The sequence below is a fragment of the Oculina patagonica genome, chromosome 5 (assembly GCF_052425735.1).
Source record: "Oculina patagonica isolate OP01 chromosome 5, crgOcupat, whole genome shotgun sequence".
NCBI lineage: Eukaryota > Metazoa > Cnidaria > Anthozoa > Scleractinia > Oculinidae > Oculina > Oculina patagonica.
Genome location: NC_135762.1, coordinates 29,065,051 through 29,089,729, shown reverse-complemented (window position 1 = coordinate 29,089,729; position 24,679 = coordinate 29,065,051). Strand labels below are relative to the sequence as shown.

General features: G+C 37.9%; 1 protein-coding gene across 1 annotated transcript; it reads left to right on the top strand.

The window, feature by feature from the left end:
• The first annotated feature begins 630 nt into the window (after positions 1-630).
• LOC144654299 (uncharacterized) lies at positions 631-20,491 on the top strand. Its single transcript, XM_078514399.1, has 21 exons — positions 631-706; positions 1,858-2,000; positions 2,367-2,510; positions 3,106-3,214; positions 5,132-5,317; positions 6,681-6,803; positions 7,376-7,498; positions 8,293-8,415; positions 9,284-9,403; positions 11,033-11,167; positions 11,971-12,168; positions 12,597-12,791; positions 13,346-13,588; positions 13,880-14,116; positions 14,695-14,883; positions 15,739-15,831; positions 16,399-16,551; positions 17,170-17,346; positions 18,507-18,644; positions 19,628-19,819; positions 20,291-20,491. Exons 1-21 carry the CDS (start codon positions 643-645, stop codon positions 20,302-20,304), a joined length of 3,099 nt encoding a protein of 1,032 aa, XP_078370525.1. The 5' UTR covers positions 631-642; the 3' UTR covers positions 20,305-20,491.
• The last annotated feature ends 4,188 nt before the right edge of the window (positions 20,492-24,679 follow it).

Below are 24,679 nucleotides of genomic sequence, written 5' to 3'. Positions count from 1 at the left end.
TCTGACAATATGTTGACAGCTAAGTAAGCTCATTATGAGCTCACTAGTGAATATAATAATAAAGCTTTTGCGGTTTATTTTGAGAAAAAAAGACATGAAGCTTTATTTAAAGGAAAACCAGATCGGAAGTTTCCATTCGTAGCGATTACTTAAAACCTTACAAATAATAAGCATTGAGAAAGGCGATAGACTGTTTTCGTGCATGTGATTTTGAAAGATTGTTTTATTTGTAAATTCAGCTGCAGTAACAATTAACGTTAAATTTATAGTTTTAAAAAAATACCTTTATTAGTCCATTTGACTACGCTGCTAGTTGCAAATTTACAACAACCGAAAATACGTTCAATGTGCGACACAAATTTTGCTATATCTTAAAAAAGGTGGATTGACTTACATTTTTATTTTTTTTTTTTTGAACGTGACCAAAAGTTTTAATGTGTTGAAATATTTTAGATTGTCACTGATTATTTCCAAGTTCAGCATCATTTGTTTAAACACCTGTGTTTCTGAATAATTAGATTTTTCTTTCTTACAAATTTTGATTGTGGTTGATGAATGCATTTTGCATTTTCTAAGGCGCGCCTATATCTCTGTAAATTTCTTGGTCGCTGGAAAAGATAATTCTAACAAATCACCGATAAAATGAGAGTACCATACATTTCCTGTTTGGTACTGGTTGTTCTCACTGGAAATTTCGACTTTATAGGTAAGTCCATGATGCGTTATATGTTTCAATTGAATTCAACTTTACAAGCTTCAATCCAGCTAATGTCTTGCGAGGTTAAGGCACGGCCATTTTCAATTCACGGATATAAAAAAGGAAAAGTAACGATTCTTTGACCTAACTACAAATGTGTCGTAGTTATATGTAACACCGATAAGTTTTAAATAACAGTTTTCATTCAACGAATAACTCAGATTTTTTTATTCTCACTAGTGTAAATAAGCCATGCTATTACATAGGGGAATAAGAGTAAAACGTTTAGTTATGAACGCAACGGAATTGTTACTTTAATTTCATTTCCTGATTACAGTAGAATCCCAGTTTCTCGAAGTTCCAAGGAAACAAAATTGGTTCGAGAAATCGAGAGGTTCCGCAAATCGGGGATAAAATTGAAGTGTTCGACTACCCATCGAAACGATTTTTGGTTCGAGTTAACGGAAAGTTCGAGAAATCAATTCATCATTTTTTTAGCGATATTCGCGATTTTGATGTGTAGGAATATTTTTAAAGTAAAGAAAATGTTAAACAAATTCACGAAAGTGTCGCCAAAGATCACTCTTCCAAAATATAATCACGAAATTGCGTTGTCACGGAAATTTTATCTTAAATGGTTGTAGTCTATTTTTTTTATTATTATTTTTTTAATTTAAACAAAACTGAATTTTGTTTTGTTAGGCTGGTTGATCAATATATTCAACTGGCGGATAAAATTCTGTGAAACGGTTTACTCAGAATTTCCCAAAAATAACACTTTCCCTTACGACTTAGGTTGAAACTGATAAACAATTCTCCCAAAACTGACGTTATTTCGATTAAGGAAAAAAAAAAAGCACGATAGCAGAAAGAAAATGGGTTCATCCCGCCAGAACACGATTAAAATTGTCAACCGTTTCAACCGAAAACGTTTGGAAGGTATTTTCCCTTAGCAAACGGATGCTCCCCACTTTGTAAATACCAAATTAAAACATCAGGATTTCCCGCGATAGTTAGAGCTGAAAGCTAAATGTGAGTAGAAACCTTCGATATTCCTCTTATACAAAATGGAGGCTAGATGTAACGTCTTAAATTTTATACTCTGCTTGTATGGTTTGAATTGGTAAAATTTAAAATCAATTTTTTTTCCTTAATTGTAGATGGTACGTCGCCATTTTTTGCCAAGAGCACAGTGACAGCATCCTCGCAACTTTCACCAATGTACTCTGCTGCGCATGCCGCTATGTCTTCATCGTCCGCCTGGTGTCCACAGAAAAACTTTACCGACAATGAGTACTTACAGGTCAGCGGGTTGTTTATGCCGTTCTTGCCGTTCTTGAATATTTTTTTAAAAGAATAATACTTTATCCAAATTATTACTTTGTTATATAACTGCAATTTAGATATTTGGTTTGTCGGTTTGTTGAAAACAACGCAATGTTGTACTTAATCAGCCGTAAGTTAGCCTAGTTACGTAGTTACTGTCGCGGTTAATGTGCTTGATGAAATTTTTTAGCTTGAATTTTGTTTGTGATTCCACTATGCTGTCGTAATGATATTCGTTGAATCAATAATTATTGATCCATACTATAGTTTTAACAGTTCAGTTGAGGAAAATAAAATAATGTCAAAGTCGAAATTTTATCCCAGTAACTGAATTACATTCCAGTTTGATTTTGGTGAAAAAAAAGTGGTCAAACATATTGTCACCGCTGCTGAGGCAAACCCTGCCGTCAATCAAACTGCCAGGAGTGTCACTAAGTACCTGATTCAAGTCAGTGCTGATGGTGTTACATACGAAGATTTTGAGTCGGTAAGATTTGTGTAACTTTGCAAAATAAAAATAATAGCGATTATAATGACAAGGAGAAAGATGTTCTTTTTTGGCAAAAATGAAGAAAAACACCCACATCTGTGGAGACAAACAAATTAATTAAATGGACTGGCGAACGAACGAACGAACGAACGAACGAACGAGAAACAACCGAACGCCGAACGAAGAAAAAGTCAAATGAATGAGATAATAAATCAACCTTAGTTAGTGCATCAATCTAATTTAACTGCATCTTAAGAAAAACCGCTAGCAGAAGGAAATGTTTAAACGAGGGTTTTGAGTGTTTCTAACTAATAGCTGAGAACTGGCCAAAAATTTAACTACCCGCTGAGACCGGTTTTTGAGGACTGCAGAATTTACTGAATGCTGGAAATTGCACTGAATTTTTTAAATAATAACCTAGAAATCGCTTTTAAAAAAAGTAAATGATAACTAATTCATACGTGAAATGCTTGAATTTTTAATAACTGATGTCATTTGCTACCTTTACACCACTTTACTTCTAGAATACGAAAATGGCTTTGTGTTGTATATTTTTATAATTATTTTTTCTTGTTTATACTTTTTTTTTAAGATTTCATCAAACAATGTAACGCTGCAAATCAGGACACAATACGTGCGTATAGTGCCACTGGACTTTGTTCGATTCCCTTGCATGAGGATTGAAATTTCTGGATGCAAATGTAAGGCAGGCAATATTCCATATACAAAACGTTTATAATTAATCGGGCGGGGCCTGGGCCCGATTCATAATCTGTGTCAGATTTTTTTGTTTTGTCGGTAAATCGATCCAGACCCACGCGGCCCAGCCGGCTCTTCTGTAACAGTCACGCAAGTTTTAATATTTAATAGCAATCAGCCGATCACTCGCGTTTAACATGAACACTCTGCTCTCTGAAATGTATAATTTTGTTCCATTCCATATTTTACAAGAAGAGAGGGTTGAATATAATCACATAGCGAAAACACAGACCGCTTGGATATGTTCAAGCTATTTAAAACTACCACTACGTCAGACCCATGTCACGCGATCTCTCGCTTGTAGCTATAAATAATCATTCACCTATTTTCTGTTTGAATACTCTGCGCTCTGTTTGTGTGAAATATTTATTGTTGTGTTACTCAAGCGTTTGGCTCGGAGCGAGTACAAGTCCTACAATTTACCCGGAACGTGTTAAATATTGCAAAACGACGACTTATTTTCTGGATGTATCCCAATTTTTGTTTTGAGTTTACGGTATTTTGAGAATCGAAACGTAAGTTGCAAGCTCAGCAAGAATGTGTTAAAGCACGGGATACACGTCATCGCGCCAGGGGAATTACCAAAAGCTTGTCGAAAGACGCTCAACGGAGAAACACAATAGGATGGCCTTAGTCTATTCTTTATTTTGACGTGATTTGGCTTTCTTATAAATGAACTGTTTTGGGTTTATTTTATTGAACATTCGGAACAAAATAAATATTTGCATGCGTAAGCAGGCATTTTTCCGGCTAGGCCGGCATGTGGTTTCAAAAAGCAAAAGATGATGTGGTAAAGGAAATTCATGTCACGTTCACTCCGTGACTAACGCAAACACGACTTGTGTGTTTCTCAAGTGACTGCTTTTCTAAAGATTTTACTGTGCGGCGCCGTGCCTTTAAGCCAAAGCACTGAAAGAGGTCAGGTGGTCAAACATTACCCGCACGATTATAAACTGCTAGCAGTTCTTGTTATAAATATGAAGCCATTCGTAAAGTTGCTACAAGCCATGGACTTAGTGGAAAAACAATCATTCTCTTGGCGCGACCAAACGAGAAATAACAACTTTGATAGTCGTGCTATCGAAAGGTATTGATAATTGCATTCTTTAACTACGCTGCGCCCAATTAGGGTTTAATTTCTGAGCCCCTTCCCGTGTTCCCAGCTATATGTTCCTTTTTTTTTCCTTGTTCCCAATTATTGAATGGCCAGGTTCCATTGTTTCCTAAAACCCCTGGGAGGGGCTCATTCGATCCCCGAACAATAATTATCAAAGAATGTTAGTCGTTCTTTTTTTGAAAATGAACTGTTTGGTAATTCAGTTTAGAAAATTACCTTCGATGCTATATTGTTTTTTTTTTTTTTTTTTGAAAGCGAATCCAGCAAAAAGAGAGACAAATTTTATCAGCTGAGATTACTTTTAAAAACAGTAAATTTTGTTGGAGTGACAAGTAGCTAGAGTTTAGGTTTGGAAATCAGCTTACTCCTCCATAGAAAACATCAGGAATGACCGTCTTCTCTAATACATCCTTCTGTACAGCTTAACAGCTTAGCAACAGGTGCAACGTTAGGCCTTTAAATTCTGACAATGATCTGCACTGAGATGTTCCACGAATTCACACGCAGGAAATCCTGCAGCCCAGTCTAAATCAGTGATATGGTTTGACAACAGACCTAACAAAATGTGCTTTTCATGTAATTATATAATTCTAAATTTTAAATAATAAATTAATCTACTACAGCCAAATAGACTCACTCGAATGCTTTTATTATTCTTACATTGGAAGCGTGTGCCATGTTTTGGGGTCTAAAAATAGTAAGCTGCGATCTTGTTTTTTTTATTTTCGTGATATACTTATAGCAAAGAATCCTGAACTATGCAGCGACAACAACGGCGGATGTTCCCAGACATGTATTCAACACTCCAGGTATTGTTTGTTTGGAAAATGTTACTTCAATTGCCACATCGATTTCCTGTGCACGAAATGGGTCGAATGTCAATGTGTTCAAGGATACAGACTATTGGCTGACAAGAAAAATTGTGCAGGTGCTTATTACATTAGTTATTATTTATTTACCTTTTATACCAACTTTTACCAGAGATAAACTGAAGTCAATGCAAGGACTCGAGCTAGGACTCGAGCCAGTACTCAAGCAAGGACTGGAGCACAGAACTCAAGTCTGAACAGTGTGAAACTGTAAAAGTCCTTGTTGCCATGTTATCATTTAATTTTTACGCTACATAGTATTGTCCAACCAACAAATGAATGCTAGCCACAAGCAAACCGAATTAAAGGCTAACCGCAAGCAAACCGAAGTGAAAGCACTCCAAGCAAACCCGAGTAAAAGCTAACTGCAAGCAAACCCGAGTAAAAGCTAACTGCAAGCAAACCCGAGTAAAAGCTAACTGCAAGCAAACCGAACCCATAAAGGCTAATCGAAGCGCTGTTGGAATGCTGGCTCGAATCATTAGCTCGAGACCTGGCTCGAAGCCTGGTTCGAGTCTTGACTCGTTATTTTAGTACCCTCTTTTTACGATAATCCTTATTGCTATTTTACCTACAATACAAAAGCATAAATAAACAAAACAGACACAAGCATTTTTATCGTTTTGGTGTATATATATGAACACGAACTTTATTTTTAAATTATATTTTTAATTTACTCCATCTTTATTCATTCTATTCCGGCGTTTAATTCAACAAAAGGCATCCGGCATATTATTTTAGTCGTTTTGAAATTAAGGAGTGCGTTTTACATATTTTTTTCTTTGTGACGGGGATAAGGGATTTTCTTCTTATTCTGAAAATATTCACCAAACAACCTTAGCAATTCTATTATTTCCCTTCTCCATTCAGCTGTGCAACTTCAACCGTCCTTGATTATTATTCAAATTTTTTTGGTTGTTTCGTTGTCTGAGTCATAGTGAGTAGAGGGGAGTGGCGACGAAGATTTTCGAAGTCCTTTGTTCTGTGTTTTCAATTTTTTGGGGGCCGTACAAAAAACATAGCAATAGAGGTTTACTTTTGTCTGATTTATTGTCTATGATTGCTTGCTTGCTTGCTTGCTTGCTTGTTTGTTTGCTTGTTTGCTTGCTTGCTTGTTTGCTTGCTTGCTTGCTTGCTTGCTTGCTTGCTTGCTTGTTTGCTTGCGTGCTTGTGTGCTTGCTTGCTTGCTTGCTTGATTGATTAATTGATTGGTTGATTTATTGATTGATTGATTGATTGATTGATTGATTGATTGTTTGAGCAAGTAAACCATGGACACAAACGATAAAGGACCTTTCAACATTGATCTTTGAATCTTTACTTGCCCCTATGAAGTTTGTCCGGCTTTAGAGCCATCCCTCCACTCTGTTGACTATACAGTATCTGTGCTGACGTTTTCTTTCTCAATAATTCTAACAACAGACATCAATGAGTGTGACACCAATAATGGCAACTGCGACCAGATTTGTGAAAATTCTCCAGGAAGTTACGAGTGCAAGTGTCGCAGTGGATTCAGTCTTGGCGCCGACAAACATAAATGCAATGGTAAGTCAATTCACCCAAGAAGAGGTGAAACTAAAGAATAAAAACACCGCCTGAAATGTCAAAAATACGAATGTTCCTTTCTGATAATTATGTCAAGTTTGAAACTTTTCTTTTGGGACCTTGCTCGCGAAAACTTGTTTGCTAGATAGCTAGTGCAGTTTGTAACTTTTCTTGACCGTCCTTGTGACGGTAAGAAAAGGGTCGCTCTTCTTAATCATCCATTTAACGCGACAATGAAGGTATTTTTTGCTGATTCTTCGGATCAGCACCAGAAAAACTCGTACTTGCACTGTTTTTTTTCTTTGAAACTTGAACATTGTTGCAGCAACGTCAGTGCTGTATAACAAATACTCTATTGAAGATGTACAGAAATATTTATTATATCAGAATTCGACAAAATACAAAAAACACAAATGAAACTAAAACGAAATAAAGAGCAAATGAAAATGCAAAAAAAATGTCGAAACAAGGGAAAGCAGATTTTACGCAAAACAAAGTAGCATTTGTAAAGCAAACAAAATTTACAGAACAGTTACATAATGATGCGGTCATGATGTATTGTTTTATTGCAGACGTCGACGAATGCCAGACTAACCGTGGAGGCTGCAATCAGATTTGTAAAAATAGTTATGGAAGTTACCATTGTGAATGTAACATTGGATACAAGCTTTCACAAGACAATCACACCTGCCTTGGTAAGATTTTACCCCTCCGCTCCTCTCCCGTTTTTTTTTCTTTTCTTTTTTTTTTTTTGGGGGGGGGGGGGGCAGGGGGGTTCTTGGAGAATTTTTTTTTTTTTAATTTGTAAGGGAAGGCTTGGCATAGAGCTATAATCTTTACCATTTAACATACCGTTCTTCAGCTTTCGACAAAAAAGTTGACAAGAACTTCAATGAGGAAATGGTAAATGGTACCCGTTTGGCATACCTACAGAAAGGATACTGCATCTTTTTTGTTATTTTTTTTTTCACTTGAATAACCCCTTAAATACTTAAATCGATCTACCGTTCGGTTGGTCTGCTTGAATATTTCGAAAGGTCCCTTTAAATAATTAAATTACATTTTCCTACCCTGCTGTATACTCCACTTTGTGAAATCCCTACCTTAAAAATAGGTAATGTTTTGGTCCTCTACGTATAGTCCGCTATCGGAAGATATCCCCTTCCTCCTCCTCCTTCTCGTCCTCGTCGTCCTCCTCCTCCCCAAAAATCATTAAATGCACTGCTAGTGCAATTTTTTTAATAAGTTCAGTTCTGTTAGTGGACATTTGGGCATTACAATCTCGCTAACAAATCAAGAAACAGTAATATAAGTATGACTGTTTGAACTTATGTACATGCATACATACTTTACTTGAAACGCAGGCTAAATTATTACAGCCAGCGACTAATGTGGACCTATGACAAATGCAATTACCCAGCGTAAAAATCTGAAAGTAAAGACACTTGTTACATATTTTGGTTATTATTTTTTGGTATTTAACGGGTAGATATCGATGAATGTGCTGTAAACAATGGCGGGTGCAGTTATGGCTGTCAAAATCTGCAGGGACGTTACTTGTGTACATGCCCTCACGGATTCGAACTGGACGAGACGAAAAAGAATTGCCAGGGTAAGGACCATGTGCGGTTTGAAAATCCCATTAAGGTGTTGGTATGAATTGTAAATCCACTCATAGTGGCCTGGCCATGCTAAAAAGTACTTTATAAGTCCTAAAAAATGTTTAAACGTGGTTTGGGTACAGACTGGTAGAAAAGAAGTGCCCTAAAACTTGAAGTAGTCGGGCTAAGTTTGAAAGTTTTACTTAGAAGAAAAGTCTTAAAACCATTGATTGCGGTTTTTTAACATCTTGTAGAATAATTTTCATGCTGTTTTTGTTGTTCAAAGGTTATTTGGATTGACAGTAAGTGCAGCCTCTTAATTCCTAGAATATTTTCCACGAAAACTTCAAAATGGTGCGAGGATTGTGCCATACTGATGATTTATTAAACGTTTCAAATGTCACATTAATGCATTGTTGCAACAAGAAATTTTTTTGCGAAGCAAAGGTTACCCCCAGCCGCGAGCGAGAAGGAAACATATATAAGTGAAATCTTTAAAGTCCACGAGGACTTGTTTTATGGTTATGTAATACTCAAGGTGCGAGGTCGGGATCTTTTATTCTAAACTATTTTACAGTGGGGGTTGAATTCGAATGCATTCACTGAAATAAATCAGAACGTCGACGGTTAATTTTTTTGCCGTTTAAGACAATAAAGAGCAACAAGCGGGTGGCTAAGTGAGCAATATTTTGATGTCTGGTGCAAAATGGTATGTGTCGGTCACAGGGTACAAACTGGTCATGCTGAATGGAAAGCTACGCTTGCTCTCTAGTATGACAGCTTTTATACAACTTGGCCATTTTCTTTTGAAAAAGGGCCGTTATTTATTGGATGAGCAATTCCCTTTGATCATTTTAATGAGGGTGTTAAATTTCTTAGATACGAATGAATGTCATTTGGCAAACGGTGGATGTGAGACGAACTGCCACAACACCAATGGAAGCTACTACTGTTCTTGTGCTGCTGGTTTCGAGTTATATGACAAACTCAAATGTAGAGGTAAGAAAACAGGAGTTATAATTGAAAACGATAAACTCTAAACAAGAGAAAGTCAATTGATAGAGAGTCATAGCCATATAACTTGGTAGAACGCCGGACTGTCGTGTGGGAGGTCTCGGGTTCGACTCCCAGACCGGACCAACACTCAGGGTCTTAAAACAATTGAGGAGAACGTGCTGCCTTTGCACTGACCTCTGCAACTGGTAAGATGTTCTAGTCTTCTCGGATATGGACGATAAACTGTAGGTCGCGTCTCATGCATCTTCATCTACCTAAACCCAAGCTTAGCCTTGGCAAGCGTACTTTTAGATTTTCTGGCACAGCCCTTTTTAACCCACTACCTTTAAAAATCTAACAAGCTGTATCACTCTCCTCTTTTAAAAATCTTGTCAAAGCCCACACTTTATTCATAGCACCTAATTTATGATATTTATCTTTTTAATATACCAGTTCATGCTTGTAATTCGTTTTAGTTTTTAAACTCCTCTTATATAACTATTTCAATTACTAAACATTAGCTTTTAACTCTATTTTTATAACTATTTTAAACAATTAGGTATTTTATATTTTTAGAAATTGTATTTAGCAGGGCCCCTCTGGAGACCAGCCACTGTGCTGAATGGGCCACCCTGCATAAATAAAGTTTTACCTTACCTTACCGTATATGGTCAGCAGCGGACGTTAAGGTCATTGCCCTGCATTACATTGCATTGTGCATCCTTCATGTCCTTACTGCGCAGAATTTTACGCGTAATTAGCGCGCGGCTTTTTTCTATGAGGCTAAGTCCGCGAGCAAAATAAATCGTATTTTTCTCCTAAACGAGTATGGTGACCTTTCAATTTTTTCGCATATTTTGGGTGTAGCGATCAAGTTTTATCTGTAAAATGAAAACAGTTCAATTCATGTGTTTAAAAAAAAATAAATTACCACTGAATACGTGAACTTTTCCAGTTCTCGCAAGGCAATTTATAAGTAGTAGATAAAATATGAGCGGGAGATCTGTATGGGCATTTACAATGGCGAGCCGTTAGGCGAGCCATTGTAAATGGCCATACAGATCGGACGCGAATATTTTATTCTACTTGTGAAATGAAAACAATAAACTGAATGCAAAGTATTGTTATGTGAATCAGTAGAGATCTGTATCAAAAGTTAATGAATACTAATTAGCTGAGCAGGAGTTTGTATCAAAAGTTAATTCTCTTGTTTGATTTGTATTGGGGTTTACAGTTGTGTACATGTGATCTGAATACTGTGCTGGGATTGGTTTGCACCCTCATGAATAGTTAATAAATTTTACAAGGAATTAAATGGTATATACAAGATCCTCGTACCCCTAAACCAATTTGGGGACCCCACGTTTTATTTCAAAATTTAAGTTACCTTGAGGTAGTCAACAAGTAGGCAAAATTTGGTTCAAAAACTATGTTCAGTTCTTTTTCGAGGCAATGACATTAAAGAACTCACCCACTTATATCAGAGAGAAGGCCACGGAGTTTCTGGTGTTGTGGTCTAGCCTATTCACGTGTATTCATGGGACTTGCGTTGTTCATTGGATGACTGTGGACTTTTCTTTTCACATATAAGCGCAACAATTTCTAACGCAATATATATTTTTTAATTTTTAGATATTGACGAATGCTCTCGTGGTTCGGACCAATGTAACGCAACGTCCACCAGCTGCCGAAATTTTCAAGGAGGGTACGAATGCACCTGTCAGTCGGGTTACAAACACATACAAGGCGATAACTTCAATTGTGAACGTAAGCGCCGTTTACTCATTGAATTAAGTAACTCACTCCATTTATTAAGTTATGTAGCCGTTCTGACTGACTGTTAACTGACTGATCATAACTCAGTTATCGTGATTGACTGACTGGCTGGCTGACTGATATTTGACTAAATTACTGACTCAGACTGTCTGTCAGACTGCTCAGTGACTGGTCGAGCTCTATAACCGTCTTTGTCTTAGACTAACTGACTTGCTGACTAATTATACTGTGTGACTGGTTGACACAGACTGACTGCTTGACTGTCGCAGACTAAATTAATAAATAGTAAGATTTAACATCCAACTTTACTACAAACACTACAATAGTGGAGTTGAAGAAGAGAAATTATGTTTTTATAGGAACTTTTCAAAGGTCTAATCATTTTTTTTGGTGGTTGCGGGGGAAGGTCTTAAATCTGGCCAATTTAATGAAAATGAAAAAAGAACGCTTACTACAAATATTTGTATTATATAATTATACTAGTTATGCAACGCTCTGTAGTGGTATAGATGTCCCACGAGTCACTTGTATTTTCGCGGTATATGGACGAGCTATTAGGTGAGTGTGTATACGAAAAAAAAATACAAGTGACAAGTGGGATATTTCATGGTATACCAGGAGAAAGTGTTGCGTAACTATTTTATACTGTGCCATATAAAATACGCTAAGTTAATCAAGATTTCGCTGGTACAAAAGAGGTCAAGTTGAATACCGTGGAATGTACAACGGCTTTTCTGTGCTCTGATTGGCTGTATTTTCTGTGGCATGGTATAAATGCATCTATTTTTTTCCAGTTATTGCTTGCCCTCCACTCGTGGAAGCTCAAGGAACAACGGTGAGTCCAAGGGAATGTTTGGTAGTTGATGGCAGGAAAGTGAATGACACTTGCACGTTTAGCTGTCAAGCAGGATACAAACTTCCAGATCCTCAAACTGATACCTTAACATGCTTGGCTACAGGCGGTTGGGATGTTGCATTAATATCTTGCCAGCGTAAGTAACTGAAATATACTGCTTGGGTATGGCATCTTTAAACTGTTTCTCTTTCGACACTGACCAACTGGTCATAGAATTAACTGAAATATCACAATAACATACGGCTTAAAACTCAAAAGAAAGGCCAAAAAAAAAAGGAATGAATGGGAAACAATTGCATTAAAATAGACTTGAAAAGCGTCGGCCCGACGTTTTTCAAGTTTATCTCAATTTGTATGAAGTGTCATTAACAATGCTCAAAAATCGTCACTGTTTGTTTGCCAATAAAATAATTTCGCTCTGCCAATTTAATATTTTTTGAGCACTTTATTAACGAAAATGAATAAAATTACCTAAAATACCTCGACCTAGCTAAAGCCTCTTTAATTTCACTCGGATACTGATCATGGATAAATCTTAAGACATGCTACTTTGAATGCTTTCAGGCATGAGCTGCCCGGCTTTGCCACCAATATCAAACGGGGGTCTATTTCCTGCGTTCTGTTCAATATCCGGAAACTTTTTCGACGAGACTTGCCACTATAGATGCGATTCTGGCTACGCACTAAATGGTCAGTCTAGTAGAAAGTGTCAAGCAGATGGCCAATGGGACGTGCAAGCCATACCAACTTGTGGCAAAGGTAATAAGAAGTTTCTCATTGTTGACTATTACTAAAAGGAAACGATGGCAAGGACTCTTCAAGTTTTGCCTCTGCAATAATGCTTTAACAGAAGGCAGGACGTCTTTAAGTTTTGCCTCTACAAATGAAAAAAATGCTTTTACAGATCAAATATTCATGTTTTGTCAACAGGGCACAGTCAAGTTGAGTATCGATCTTAGGAAACGAAATGAAGTAATCTATTTTTTAGCAGAAATTCTAAAGGATGGCAGTCTTAAACGTACAACGTAACGTACTTTGAAGCTACAATTTAATAATAATTGCATCACTCGCGCGATTCTGTTCTATCGGCGAATAGAAAACAATTGGGGACAATAATCATATTCACAGATTTCCAATGGAACACAACAAATTGGAATCTTCAATCTTCGATTTAAGTTTGTATCCTTAATATTAATTATGTTACTGTGACATAAGAAACAAGACTAAGGCTGTAAGGTCTTATCTGCTGGGAACCTCTTACAACCTCATGTTTTGACGGTATACGCTAACAAGTTCGGCTCTTCCTTATCTAGAATACCCGAAACCGTGGATCACTTGTCCTTCGGATGTTTTGGTTACCCTTGCGCCAAACATGAAAGATTACGACATCACAGGGCTGCTTGAAGACCCACAGTCCAATGTGCAAAACATACAACTCTACCCAGAAAAGTACCGCAGTCAGCTGGTATTCCCATACGGTGTAACGGTGCTTACATATGTTGCCAGCAACGAGATTGGTGTTACAGCAAACTGCACTACAGATGTCACTGTACAAGGTAGGTGCAAAGCGCGTAAACAGATAAAAATAATGGAACCGCTTTTACCGTGTCAAACGGTATGAGCCATGCGTTTGGCAACACAGAATTGAGTCAATTACCTTAGAAAGCAACAAACAATAAAGGCAGTTAAAAATGCAATTGCACCAACAAATCTGTCAAACTGTCCGGTTTTTCTTCTCTAGATAAGATCAAGAAGACAAGAAAACCAACAAAGCCAAACCATCTTTGTTCAATAGCTTTCTTTAGAGTTAAATAATTACTTACTTCGCTGTTATTTTCGTTTTCAAGATAAACAGGCACCAACCATTGTCTTTTGTCCTGGAAACATATATGAAGCGATAACATCAATCGAGGCAGCAATAACTTGGAAAGAACCGGAGTTTTCAGACAACATCAAAGTTGAGAGAGTAACATCCACAAAGCAATCTGGAGATACGTTTCCACTGGGATCTACTACCGTGAAATATGACGCATATGACGATTCGGGCAATTCAGCGAGCTGCTCTTTTGTAGTTAATCTAAAACGTGAGTGGCTTACGCTGAGGTTTCTTTTTTGTGTTGTTGTTGTTTTTTGTTTGTTTCTTTGGAGAGTGCCTCAGAGGCAAGAACCCTACACTGACGGCCTGGGTTCGAATTCCTGATCCGGAGCTTATAATGTGTGTTGAGCCTTCTGATGGTTCTCGCTCTGGCTCCGAGGATTTTTCTTCGGGCATAGTGGCGCGGGTGCGCCACTTTTGATTCCCATTTTATTTTGTTTTTTTTGTTTGTTCGCTCTTTCGGTCGGCCAGCAAGCCCGTACGCCAGTTGGTTGGTCGGTCGGCCGTTCATTGGTTCGTTGGTTCGTACGCTCGTTTGTTTTTTTTTTTTTTTGTTTTCCAAACCCATTTCACGTTGACACATGCAGCTTGTGCGTATAGCGGGAGATTTTTGTAACTTTTGCAGTCTGTTTCGTAAAAAGTCATACCGTCAATAACAAATGACCTTATGCTGGTGTTGGTTTAAATCTGTTTCAGTGGACTTAAATGAAAAAAAAAAAACGATGAAATATAACTTATGCAATAACCAACACAGTGTTGCTAACATTCAGACTGTTTTGTTCACAGGCAAGCAGTGTGTGATTCCCGACAACCCCGACAACGGACAACTGAGTTGTCAATCATTCGGAGACTTCAAGTACTGTCAGATTTTATGTGATACGGCAAACGGAAAGCAACTATTCAAGTACACTACTGGCTCCAGCTGCAATCCATCAACCTTGATATGGACACCATCCGAGATACCGGACTGCGTAGGTTGGTATAAACTACAATACAGTCATTAAAAATAGGTTGCGCGCGCAATCAAATTCAGTATATGAGCGTGCACAAAATCCAACAGTGCACGCTGATAGCGCCAGCAGATCGCTGCGCCTGCCGTTTGTTTTCTCTTGTGCGAGTTTTTGGGGGGGTTTTTATTTAAAAATTTGAAATCAAAAAAAAAAACGTTTTTCGCTCGGGCGTTTTGTTGCCCTATTACAGACCATGTGATGATACTCTTGAGAATTCTTGCTTTCAAATTTTCAAATAGTCGCGTGTATATGAATGAATAAATTTTATGTGGATAAAAGAAAAATTCTCTAGAGAATATCACGTGGTCTGTACGTAATGGGAAAACAAACCACCCAAGCGAAAAAGGTCTATTTGTTAACGCTTATAGCCGTCCACTATCGATAGAGTCATGGCGCATTTGTAAAGTTTGAAGAGCACTAAAGAAACTAGAGTTGCTCTCGGCCATCGCTGCGAGCAACTCTTACGATTATTTCGACCTCTTCAAACATCCCGCATGCAAAATAGCTGGATAGTCCACGCTAAAGCATGAACCAATTGTTAATTGAAAAGCAGGGACTGATATAACGTTGAATATCTTTAAATTGCGTGCTCTATATTTCGGCTGGCCAAACCAACCATCTTCAGGTACAATGAGAGTCTAATAATGAGTCCGCGCGAGGAGTTTTTCTCGTGGACGAGCGCACCATCTCTCACTGACACTGAGCAAACTGAAGGACGACTCGCTGTAGTGTTGGGTTAAGTTCCTTGTGTTGTAAATTTAACGAATGGCAATGCCAGTGGTGTTATTAATTTTTGTATTCTTTGCCTTTCTTTCTTCAGACAGTGTGAGCTTGCCCGCAAGTGGAGTGTGCCCTACTCACATGATTCCCCAACCGTCCCTCATTTCGTTTGACAACCCAATCAAGCTATGCGGTATGTGGCCCAAGCACTCTAAACTACCTTTAAGACAGAATAATATTATATTTCCAGAAATATACCACAGCAAGAGGTAGCCTAAGAACTTAAACTGTCGTGGCCCTTTTGACCCCTCTTTTTGTCCAGAGAAAGTTCGAAACCAGTTACACCAAGTTACACCAGTTATTTGTTTTTAATCTCAACGAAAGCCCCATACATTGTAAAGAAAAATTTATTAATTTAAGCTATATTGCATTTTTGTCAATATATTTCTTGGTTTTCACGTGGCGTCATCAATATTCTAAAACCCAGAATCGCAAAACCCCTGAGTTTTTATCCTTCACTGGCTATTAGACGTCCTAAATATATATCTTGTTGAAGGTTTTTAGCTCTATAGCATTCGCCGTCTTTATGATAGAGCGTATTTTGAATTTCGGAGTTTCACGCCACACGAGATCAAAGAAGATGCAAATCAGATTGAGTTTTTTTATTCAGTACTAATCTAATTTAGTTAATTGATTGATTGATTGATTGATTGATTGACTTAAAGATTGATTGATTGTTTACTTTTTTATTCATTTTTAGTCAAATGTCCTCGTGGGATGAAGTACGATGAGGCACTGAAAGACTGCGTGGCCTGCCCTGTGGGATATATTAGTCAACAGGAGTCAAGCCTGACTTGCACTCAATGTCCACCGGACCAAAGCACCCTCAAAGAAGGGTCCAAAACATGCGTCGGTGGGTAATTACATCATTTCAGTACAAAAAATGAAAAATAACGCAATATTTTGACCAGAGCGCATTCAATAGAGATTTAAGGGAGCTTAGTCAGAGCTGACCTGCCCGACCAAGACAGTAAAACCCGCGAGAAAGAATCTAACATTTAATAACCTGTTAGGCTACAATTTGCAAATTAGACCCCCTTTTATAAGACCTCTCTTAAGCCTAAAATTTGGAAAAAGGTTCGTATTTATTACAGTTGATAAAAATAATTTGGACAAGGCATCACTGTACATGTATATCTATAAGCATTTTCCTATTTTCTTCAGAAAACCAGAACCTAAATAGCCTAAATTTGTGTTAACTACCATTTATGTAAGAACCTGTTTAGGCTGACCTGAAAAAAATAGGTTCTTACTCGCGGTTTTTTACTGTATATTCAAGATCAGAAATCCTGTTGTTAGTCAGATTTTTCCTATCGAATAGTTAATTTTGTGGGAAAATCTGGTGAAAAAGGCCCCCTTTCACATTAATTTTAAAAAAAACATCGGACCAGGCCATTGTCTAACTTCCTCGAGTTGCTTCTCTCTACTTTTCGTTTTTTTTTATTCTCATCAACATTATTCTTATTTCTAGATTTGTGTGCTAAAGGAACATCGTCAGTTGATGGATTTAACACACCTGAAAACCAAGGATGCATTCTATGCAGCGTTGGATTTTATCAAGACCAGGTTGGCGCGACAGAATGTAAACAGTGTCCAAATGGATACACAACTATTGCGACAGGTTCAACCTCTCAAGGCGATTGCGGAAGTAAGATTTTTACCTCAAAATAGATACAAAGATACAAGTTTTTACCACATAATAATTATAAACTTGGGGGGGGGGGGGGGGGGGGGGGGGGGGGGGGGGGGGTTTCCCCCCCCAAAAAAAAAAAAAAAAAAAAAAAAAAAAAAAAAAAACCCCCCCCCCCCCCCCCTTCCAACCCCCAACCCCCCCCCCCACTTGGAAAAATGCCGCGCCGTCCCTGACTTGTCATGTTATGCGCTCTAGTTTGCAAGTAGTAGCAACACCGTCAAATATGACGATCTTATATCCACATTGACTTTGTGGTATTTTATTCGCTTTCCACAACTTTTAAAATGTGAAAAACATTTGATTCAAATTTAACTACAGCAACTACAGTAGCAACAAAACTATTTTACTTTAGGTCAAGATGCCATGCACCACAACTGGCAGCTAGAAAAACGTCTAAATAATAAATACATACATTTCTTTTAAAATGCATGAATTTTTATATTGTTAAATTGGCGCGTGGTCCTTAATGGGGACTATTGTCTTGTTTCTCCGTTTTTCCTTTCTCGCGTCCCCCTCTTTGGCCCCCACTGCCCTGTGTGCACTGTCTTGTATCTCCGTGGTCCTTAATGGGAATTATTGGTCTTGTTGTTGTTGTTGTTTTTTTTCTCATGTTTATTGACCGTTAATAAAAAATGATCGCGATATAATACAACTGTGCACTTACACCAAATTTACATTTCAAATAACGTCAAATAGTTTTAAAGGGGCAGTACCATGAGCATCACTTCGAAAAGTCAAAAGTCAGAGAAATATTTACTTTAATGGGAACCGAAATATAATGGACTAGCTTTGTTAAAGGTGGCTATAACAGTCCACAAAAGTAACAAAAGAGGTATTATCATGAGTTATACAGGTATGAGATTTCAATCAAAATTTGGAAACGTCTGGCGAACGTTCTCAAACTCTGCCCACGTGTCTTAGATAAATTGTAAAAAAAAATAAGTACATTTTGCTCTCCTTTCGATGATTCACTTAATATCTACACCTTGCTAGGTTCATCTTGTTAATGAGCGAAGTTATTTAGTCATAATTTTAGATCCGTTACGGCTACAAATTCATCAAAATCCCCATGACACTGCCCCTTTAATTTGTGTTATTATAATCTTCCTACACAGTGACTCCTACAGTGTCATCTTTTGGACCTCCTTCCAAGGTCGTAAACGCAACTGAAAATAGCCGAGTTGAATTTGAGTGCATGGCGGCTGGACCACCGACACCAACGTTCCTGGTAAAGAAGATAAAACCAACACCAGGTCAGTTGCCTTGCAAGAAGATTCTAGTTGATTACTGTTTATGAGACAGGGTCTTAAATGAGTTAAGGGCTGCAGGGATTCGGGACTAAAAAAGCCGGGATCCAGGGGACCTTTAAAGCCAGATTACATAGGTAACCACTGCACTCAAGAAACAACTAGATTATGAAGAAGATTATTTTCTCGCCAACAAAATCATTAGCGTAAAAATATGTAAAAACTAAAACAAATTAACTCCCCCCCCCATATAAATCGTTATAGCACAACTTAAGTAAAGAGCGCGTTCTGATTGGTTTATTTAGCGTTAACTATTTGCCCATGGGTGCACACTGACATATGTCTTCAACCCGAGCGCGCGCGCTGATGTGATGCGACATGACACAAGAAAGTGCCACTACTTCACGAGTTTTTACATGTTTTCTCGATTTTCCTGTGAATCTGAAAAGCTTAACATAGGAAAAACCATTTCTCCATAATGCTAAAAGACTCTGAGGTATAATGCAAGTTTGAAATAATTGAAAAGTTCGGTTGTTTGGTTTTTTACTTTTAGGTTTTCGTCCGCGTTTACGCGAGCAATACGCGCAATTGTTTAAATAAGCGCGCACACTTTCAGCACCAAGAAACTGTTATAAATCGCTTAAAAGTGTGCTAGAAAACAAAAACATATCAAAAAACATATCATTGTACACTATTTAGTTACAGATGCACTTGGGAGGTTTGCTAAGCAATCAAGATGCGAGAAACGCCCTCGGCTATATCGCCTCGGATGACTCTGACGCTTCTTTCCTGCTAAGCAACCTCCCGCGTGCATCTTTAACTCAATAGTACACGCTGTAACGCTTACCATTTGTTTTTTTTTTTACTCATGCGTTATTAAGTGACAGCCTATCATTGAGGAACCATGCATTCAGAAGACGTCCTAGTTCATATCTAAGTTAAAGTCACTTAACACTTATTACATACTGTCTTTGCGTTACTTGTACTAGATGGATTTGGTGGGCCCGTGAGAGTGGAGTACATCACGTCAGGCAGTGTAACGACTGGTGTCCGCTACATTATTCTTAGCGTGACTGAACACGACGCTGGACTGTACTCCTGTACAGCTACAAACAAGTTTGGCTCGGATACGAAGCATCTTACTTTGAACGTAAAATTGGAGTTCGGCGGAAGTGGCTCAGGTGAGACAAAAAGTGGCCAATTTTAAACTTGCGTGGTGCTAATCCCAACATATACACGTGACGTTGTAGTAAGAATTGTTTTTACATTGGTGAGTGACTTTAAAATTTGCAATGGATTTCCTTAAGGTTTTTCTTTAAAAAATGCCACAATGCTACAACAAGGATCGACCTTATTTTTTTAAACAATACCAGAATGCTGCAAAAAATAACCATCGCTAAATTAATCACCACTTGAGCCGCTAAAAACGTACATAAAAGAGCAGTCGGCATTGCAAAAGAAAAACATTTCTTATACTTGCAAAGGTCCATTGTGAAGGCAACGCTTTTATGTTGGTCACTTGGCTCGACGCAGACTTTTTATTAAGTCAATTTAAGTCTATTTTTTCCTTCTCTGGAAGCGTTAATTTTATTATTGCCAGAGGAAACTTCATCAACAACAGTAACTTTTTTTAACTCTTTGCTTTTTTACAGGGGCTGGACAATAGATGAAAAACGTGTTGGGCGGAGCGCTGAAGAAAAACATGACACATTGATGGCGCGGGGATTTATTTCTTTGTAGATTTTTTTAGATTAATAATACGTGGTGTAAGTTGAGCTCAAACTTAATTGTGTCCTGTTAGTAAGCGTTGTATATCCTGCCCATGACATAGAAATAAAAGGAATGGAAACTAACGACAAATGTGGAGTCATCTGTGCTTGTAAAGTGGTAGGATTAAAATAAATAAAAATATATAAGGCGCAACGAAACTATGAAAACCGAGATAAAATTCTCCCAACCCGTAATAAAATTGTTTTAATTACCTAGGGTAACTAAAAAGTATTTTATTATTATTTTTTCTGCGAATCAATAAACTTCCTTGTTCGCTTTGACTGATCTGTAGTTGACAAAAAAAAAAAAAAGCCCCATAAGGTTACTGCCGTTTTCATCTTTCACTGGCTAATGTCCGCTTTGTTCCCCCCTAACCAAACACATGGATCATGCTACTTCCTCATCAACATATAATTCGCAGAGACATCCAGTTCTCGGAATACCTTACTAATTACAAACTAAACGCTTCCAAGAACTGTAATTTAGCTAGAAAATATATCATTCCCGCTAGTCAAATTAGAAATAAAAATCTTTGTTAGGACCTAACACGCCCAAAGTCTGCCTCTAAACTACAAATACACTGTCCGATATATTTAAGTGAGTGATAGACTTGTACGTTTATCACAATTAAATACCGCGGCGGAAATTCCACGCCACGCCTAGGCAGTAAAATGACGGCGAGTCCCATGCCTCTATTCATTTCCAATTCCTAAGCGATCAGCGAGCAAACAGCATAAGTAGCGTGTTAGCGAATCAATTTTTTTTTGCAATGACGAGCTTTGACTTCAAACAGTGGTGCCAAACTTCTGGTCTAAAGGAGGGCACAATAGAACAGCTAGAGAAAAACGACCTTGATAGCCAGGAGGCTTTAAAGCTAGTTAATAAGGACGATGTTGCGACGCTGGATTTAACCCTTGGGCAAAGGAAACTCCTGTTGCAAGCCGTGGCACTACTGGATAGCAAAGGGAAAAGCGACGAGTCTAAGAAGACGAAATCGAGCGAGACCGGCCCCGTGACTACCAAGTCATAGGCAAACGACTCCGGCCTGGAGGAATTGCTAAAGAAGATCGGAGGCATATCACTAGATGACCCGTTAGTTACTCTTGGAGCCACGGAGCAGCCATTCTCTGAGCCACTGAAAAGAATGGAGAACAATCCCTAAGTGTTCCTTGGAACCCAGCAACCAGCGCAAGGCAAGAAAGGAGGTGAGGAAAAACCTTTTTTAATTCCCGATTTTGTGAGCACTGGATCTTACGATGGCTCCATTGAGGACGAACAAGAAATTGGTGGGTCCACTGGTGCTCGCATTGTACTACGTGCTCCCAGAAGCAAACCAAAATTAGAAAACATTTCATTGTCAATGTGGGTTGCCGCAAACGCGAGAATTATGCACCAGCTAACAAACACCGGAAAACTTTCAGGCACGTCGCAAATTGCAGATTACCTTTCATATACAGTGAAAGTAGCGGAACTGCTAGAGTCCCACACCCTTGCCTCTGTTGTCATCTACGACAACGAATATCGCAAACTTCAGCACCAGTACGGGTTTCGCTGGGGCAGCGACTCGCAGCATCTCCATACCAATGTCCATCTTTCACTGGCTAATGTCCGCTTCGTTCCCCCCTAACCAAACACATGGATCATGCTACTTCCTCATCAACATATAATTTGCAGAGACATCCAGTTCTCGGAATACCTTACTAATTACAAACTAAACGCTGCCAAGAACTGTAATTTAGCTAGAAAATCATTCCCGCTAGTCAAATTAGAAATAAAATTCTTTGTTAGGACCTAACACGCCCAAAGTCTGCCTCTAAACTACAAATACACTGTCCGATATATTTAAATCCAAAAGCAAATTTACGTACACCTTGACGCGCTATTATAATTATTGCTTTATTAATATTATTCACAGTGTCACATACAGTTCGTCGCAGTCATAGAATAGTTAACCTGCACATAGCTCGTTATACCGAGGTAACTCTATATTTGTTAGTCTGGGAGCAGCGCGAGAAACGGGGTTAGTGCGAAGAACGGCGAGTGGGAAAATGGCGAGGGGTTTGGAGAAAGAGGGCAAGGAAACATCCTTTCTCTTATTTTTCGCTTTCCGTTTTACGCGCTACTCTTTGAGTAACTAACCGAAACACTGGAACAGGCTATCTTGTACATACAAGAAAATGCAGCGACACGTCCCAGCGTCTGTGCTGAAAAAAAAAATCGCAAATTAGACCCCATTTTTTTATAAGAACCCATTTAGCCGAAAATTCGAAAACAGCTTCTTATTTTTTTAAAATTGATTAAAAATGTTTACTTTTGAGAAAATAAGTTTGGACAAGGCTTTACTGTACATGTATACAATGTCATGTTCTGAATGATTAGTGCTTCATTTGTACATAAACACTTGTGTGGTATGCAAATTTTATACAAATAATTGGCCGAATATCACTAAAAGTTCTATTAGCAACAACGTTAAATTTTCCTCAGAAAATAAGAACCTATTTAGAACCTAAATAGCCTAAATTTGTGTTAACTACCATTTATGTAAGAACCTGTTTAGGTTAACCTGGAAAAAACTAGGTTCTTACTCGCGGGTTTTTACTGTACTTTTTAGGAGTCGTAGAGGTGGTTTTTTACATTCACGCCGCGAAAAAAAATAAAATTATTGAGTCAAAAAAAAAAATACAAGAATGTTACAGGTTGTAGAAAACTTCTATATAAAATACTTTTCCAAGTCTAAGGTCTGTACGTTATTCCGTACTGGAGTTATCAGTCAAAATGCTTCACGCAAATTTAGAGAGCACAGTATGGAATCGCCATGTTGGAGCTAAACTGCTTGGGCTCCAACATGGCGGCCGGAAATCAATGAAAGTTTCTGGCATTAAACTCTGCTAAAAAAGCGGTCAAATCACGCTCATGAACAAGTAAACATTCACAAAATCACTTCTCGCGAAACCTCAACTGTTCAGACTGTTAAAAATCGCAGGATGAGGCATTTTTTAAAGAATACGTGACAGCCTTGCGGCAGCCAACTTTGATCTCGTTTGGCGTAAAACGCTCAGAACTCTGAAACTCAAAATGCTCTAACTTAAAGACGGCGAATGCTATCGAGCTAAAAACCTTCGAAAGGATATATATATATATATATATATTATGCACGTCTAATTGCCATTAGAAGGATAAAAAATAAGGGGTCTTGCTATTCTGGGTTTTAGAATTTTGATGACGTCAAGTGAAAGCCAAGAATTGCTGCAACATGTCTCCTCGTGTATCAGGGGGGGGGGAACCCCAAAAAAACAAACAATAATAATAATAATCATAATAATGATCATTTCTATAGCGCTAAGGCCTTTAGCTAGTCTTTCATAGCGCTTTACAATCACTATGCTAAAATATAAAAACAAAAAAAAAAAAAAAGGTTTCTCTGGGACAGACCACTACACCTTCATTATAATGCATTTGACCTGAGTTGGCTTATTAGCTTTATTTTAATCGATTTTTGAACAGCCAAAATTTATATTTGTGTTGTAGGAAACCTAAAACTTATTTAAAATATCTGGTTTGTAGCCAGACGTGATAAGATTTAAAATTATTTGATGAAAAGTTGAAAATGGCTTAAAAGATTATGTACAGGACGTTTCGGCTACGCTGTAGCCTTCTTCAGCAATATGTTAATAAAAAAAATACATATTGCTGAAGAAAGCTACAGCAGTAGCTGCAACGTCCTGTTCATAATCTTTTAAGCAGGTGTAAACTTTTAATCAAATAACTTTAAACAATACTAGTGCATTATTTTTAAAAATTGCTATACACTCATTTTTCACAATAGCAATTTCTGAGAATGTCGAGGCTGAAATCTGCCCCAAAATGTATGAAAATGTATGGCATCCTTGGGCTCAGCCAAATTTTTACGCGTTCTGATCGAAAAACGTCTCTGGCTGCCGATAGCTTGGATGGAAATGAATTGCAACTTGAAAAAATTAAGGCTGAACTGTTCAAAGTTGTTTTCGAGTGTCTTAAAAAAAGTCGATAGCTATAGCTGTACCTTGATGTCTAACCGCGAATCTTCCTTTAAATCTAGATGTTCAATGATAATGTTTTTCATGGGTTGTTAAAGTTGCCTACCGCTAACTTCAGAACAGTTTAGACCAAAAATCTGCGAAATCCCCGTGACGTAACTCTTTTAAAGGCCTTGGAATAGTTCGCTACATATTCTAGATCGTTACAGATTCGTTTCAGATTCGTAGCAGATTCGTTACAGATTCTTCCTGTCT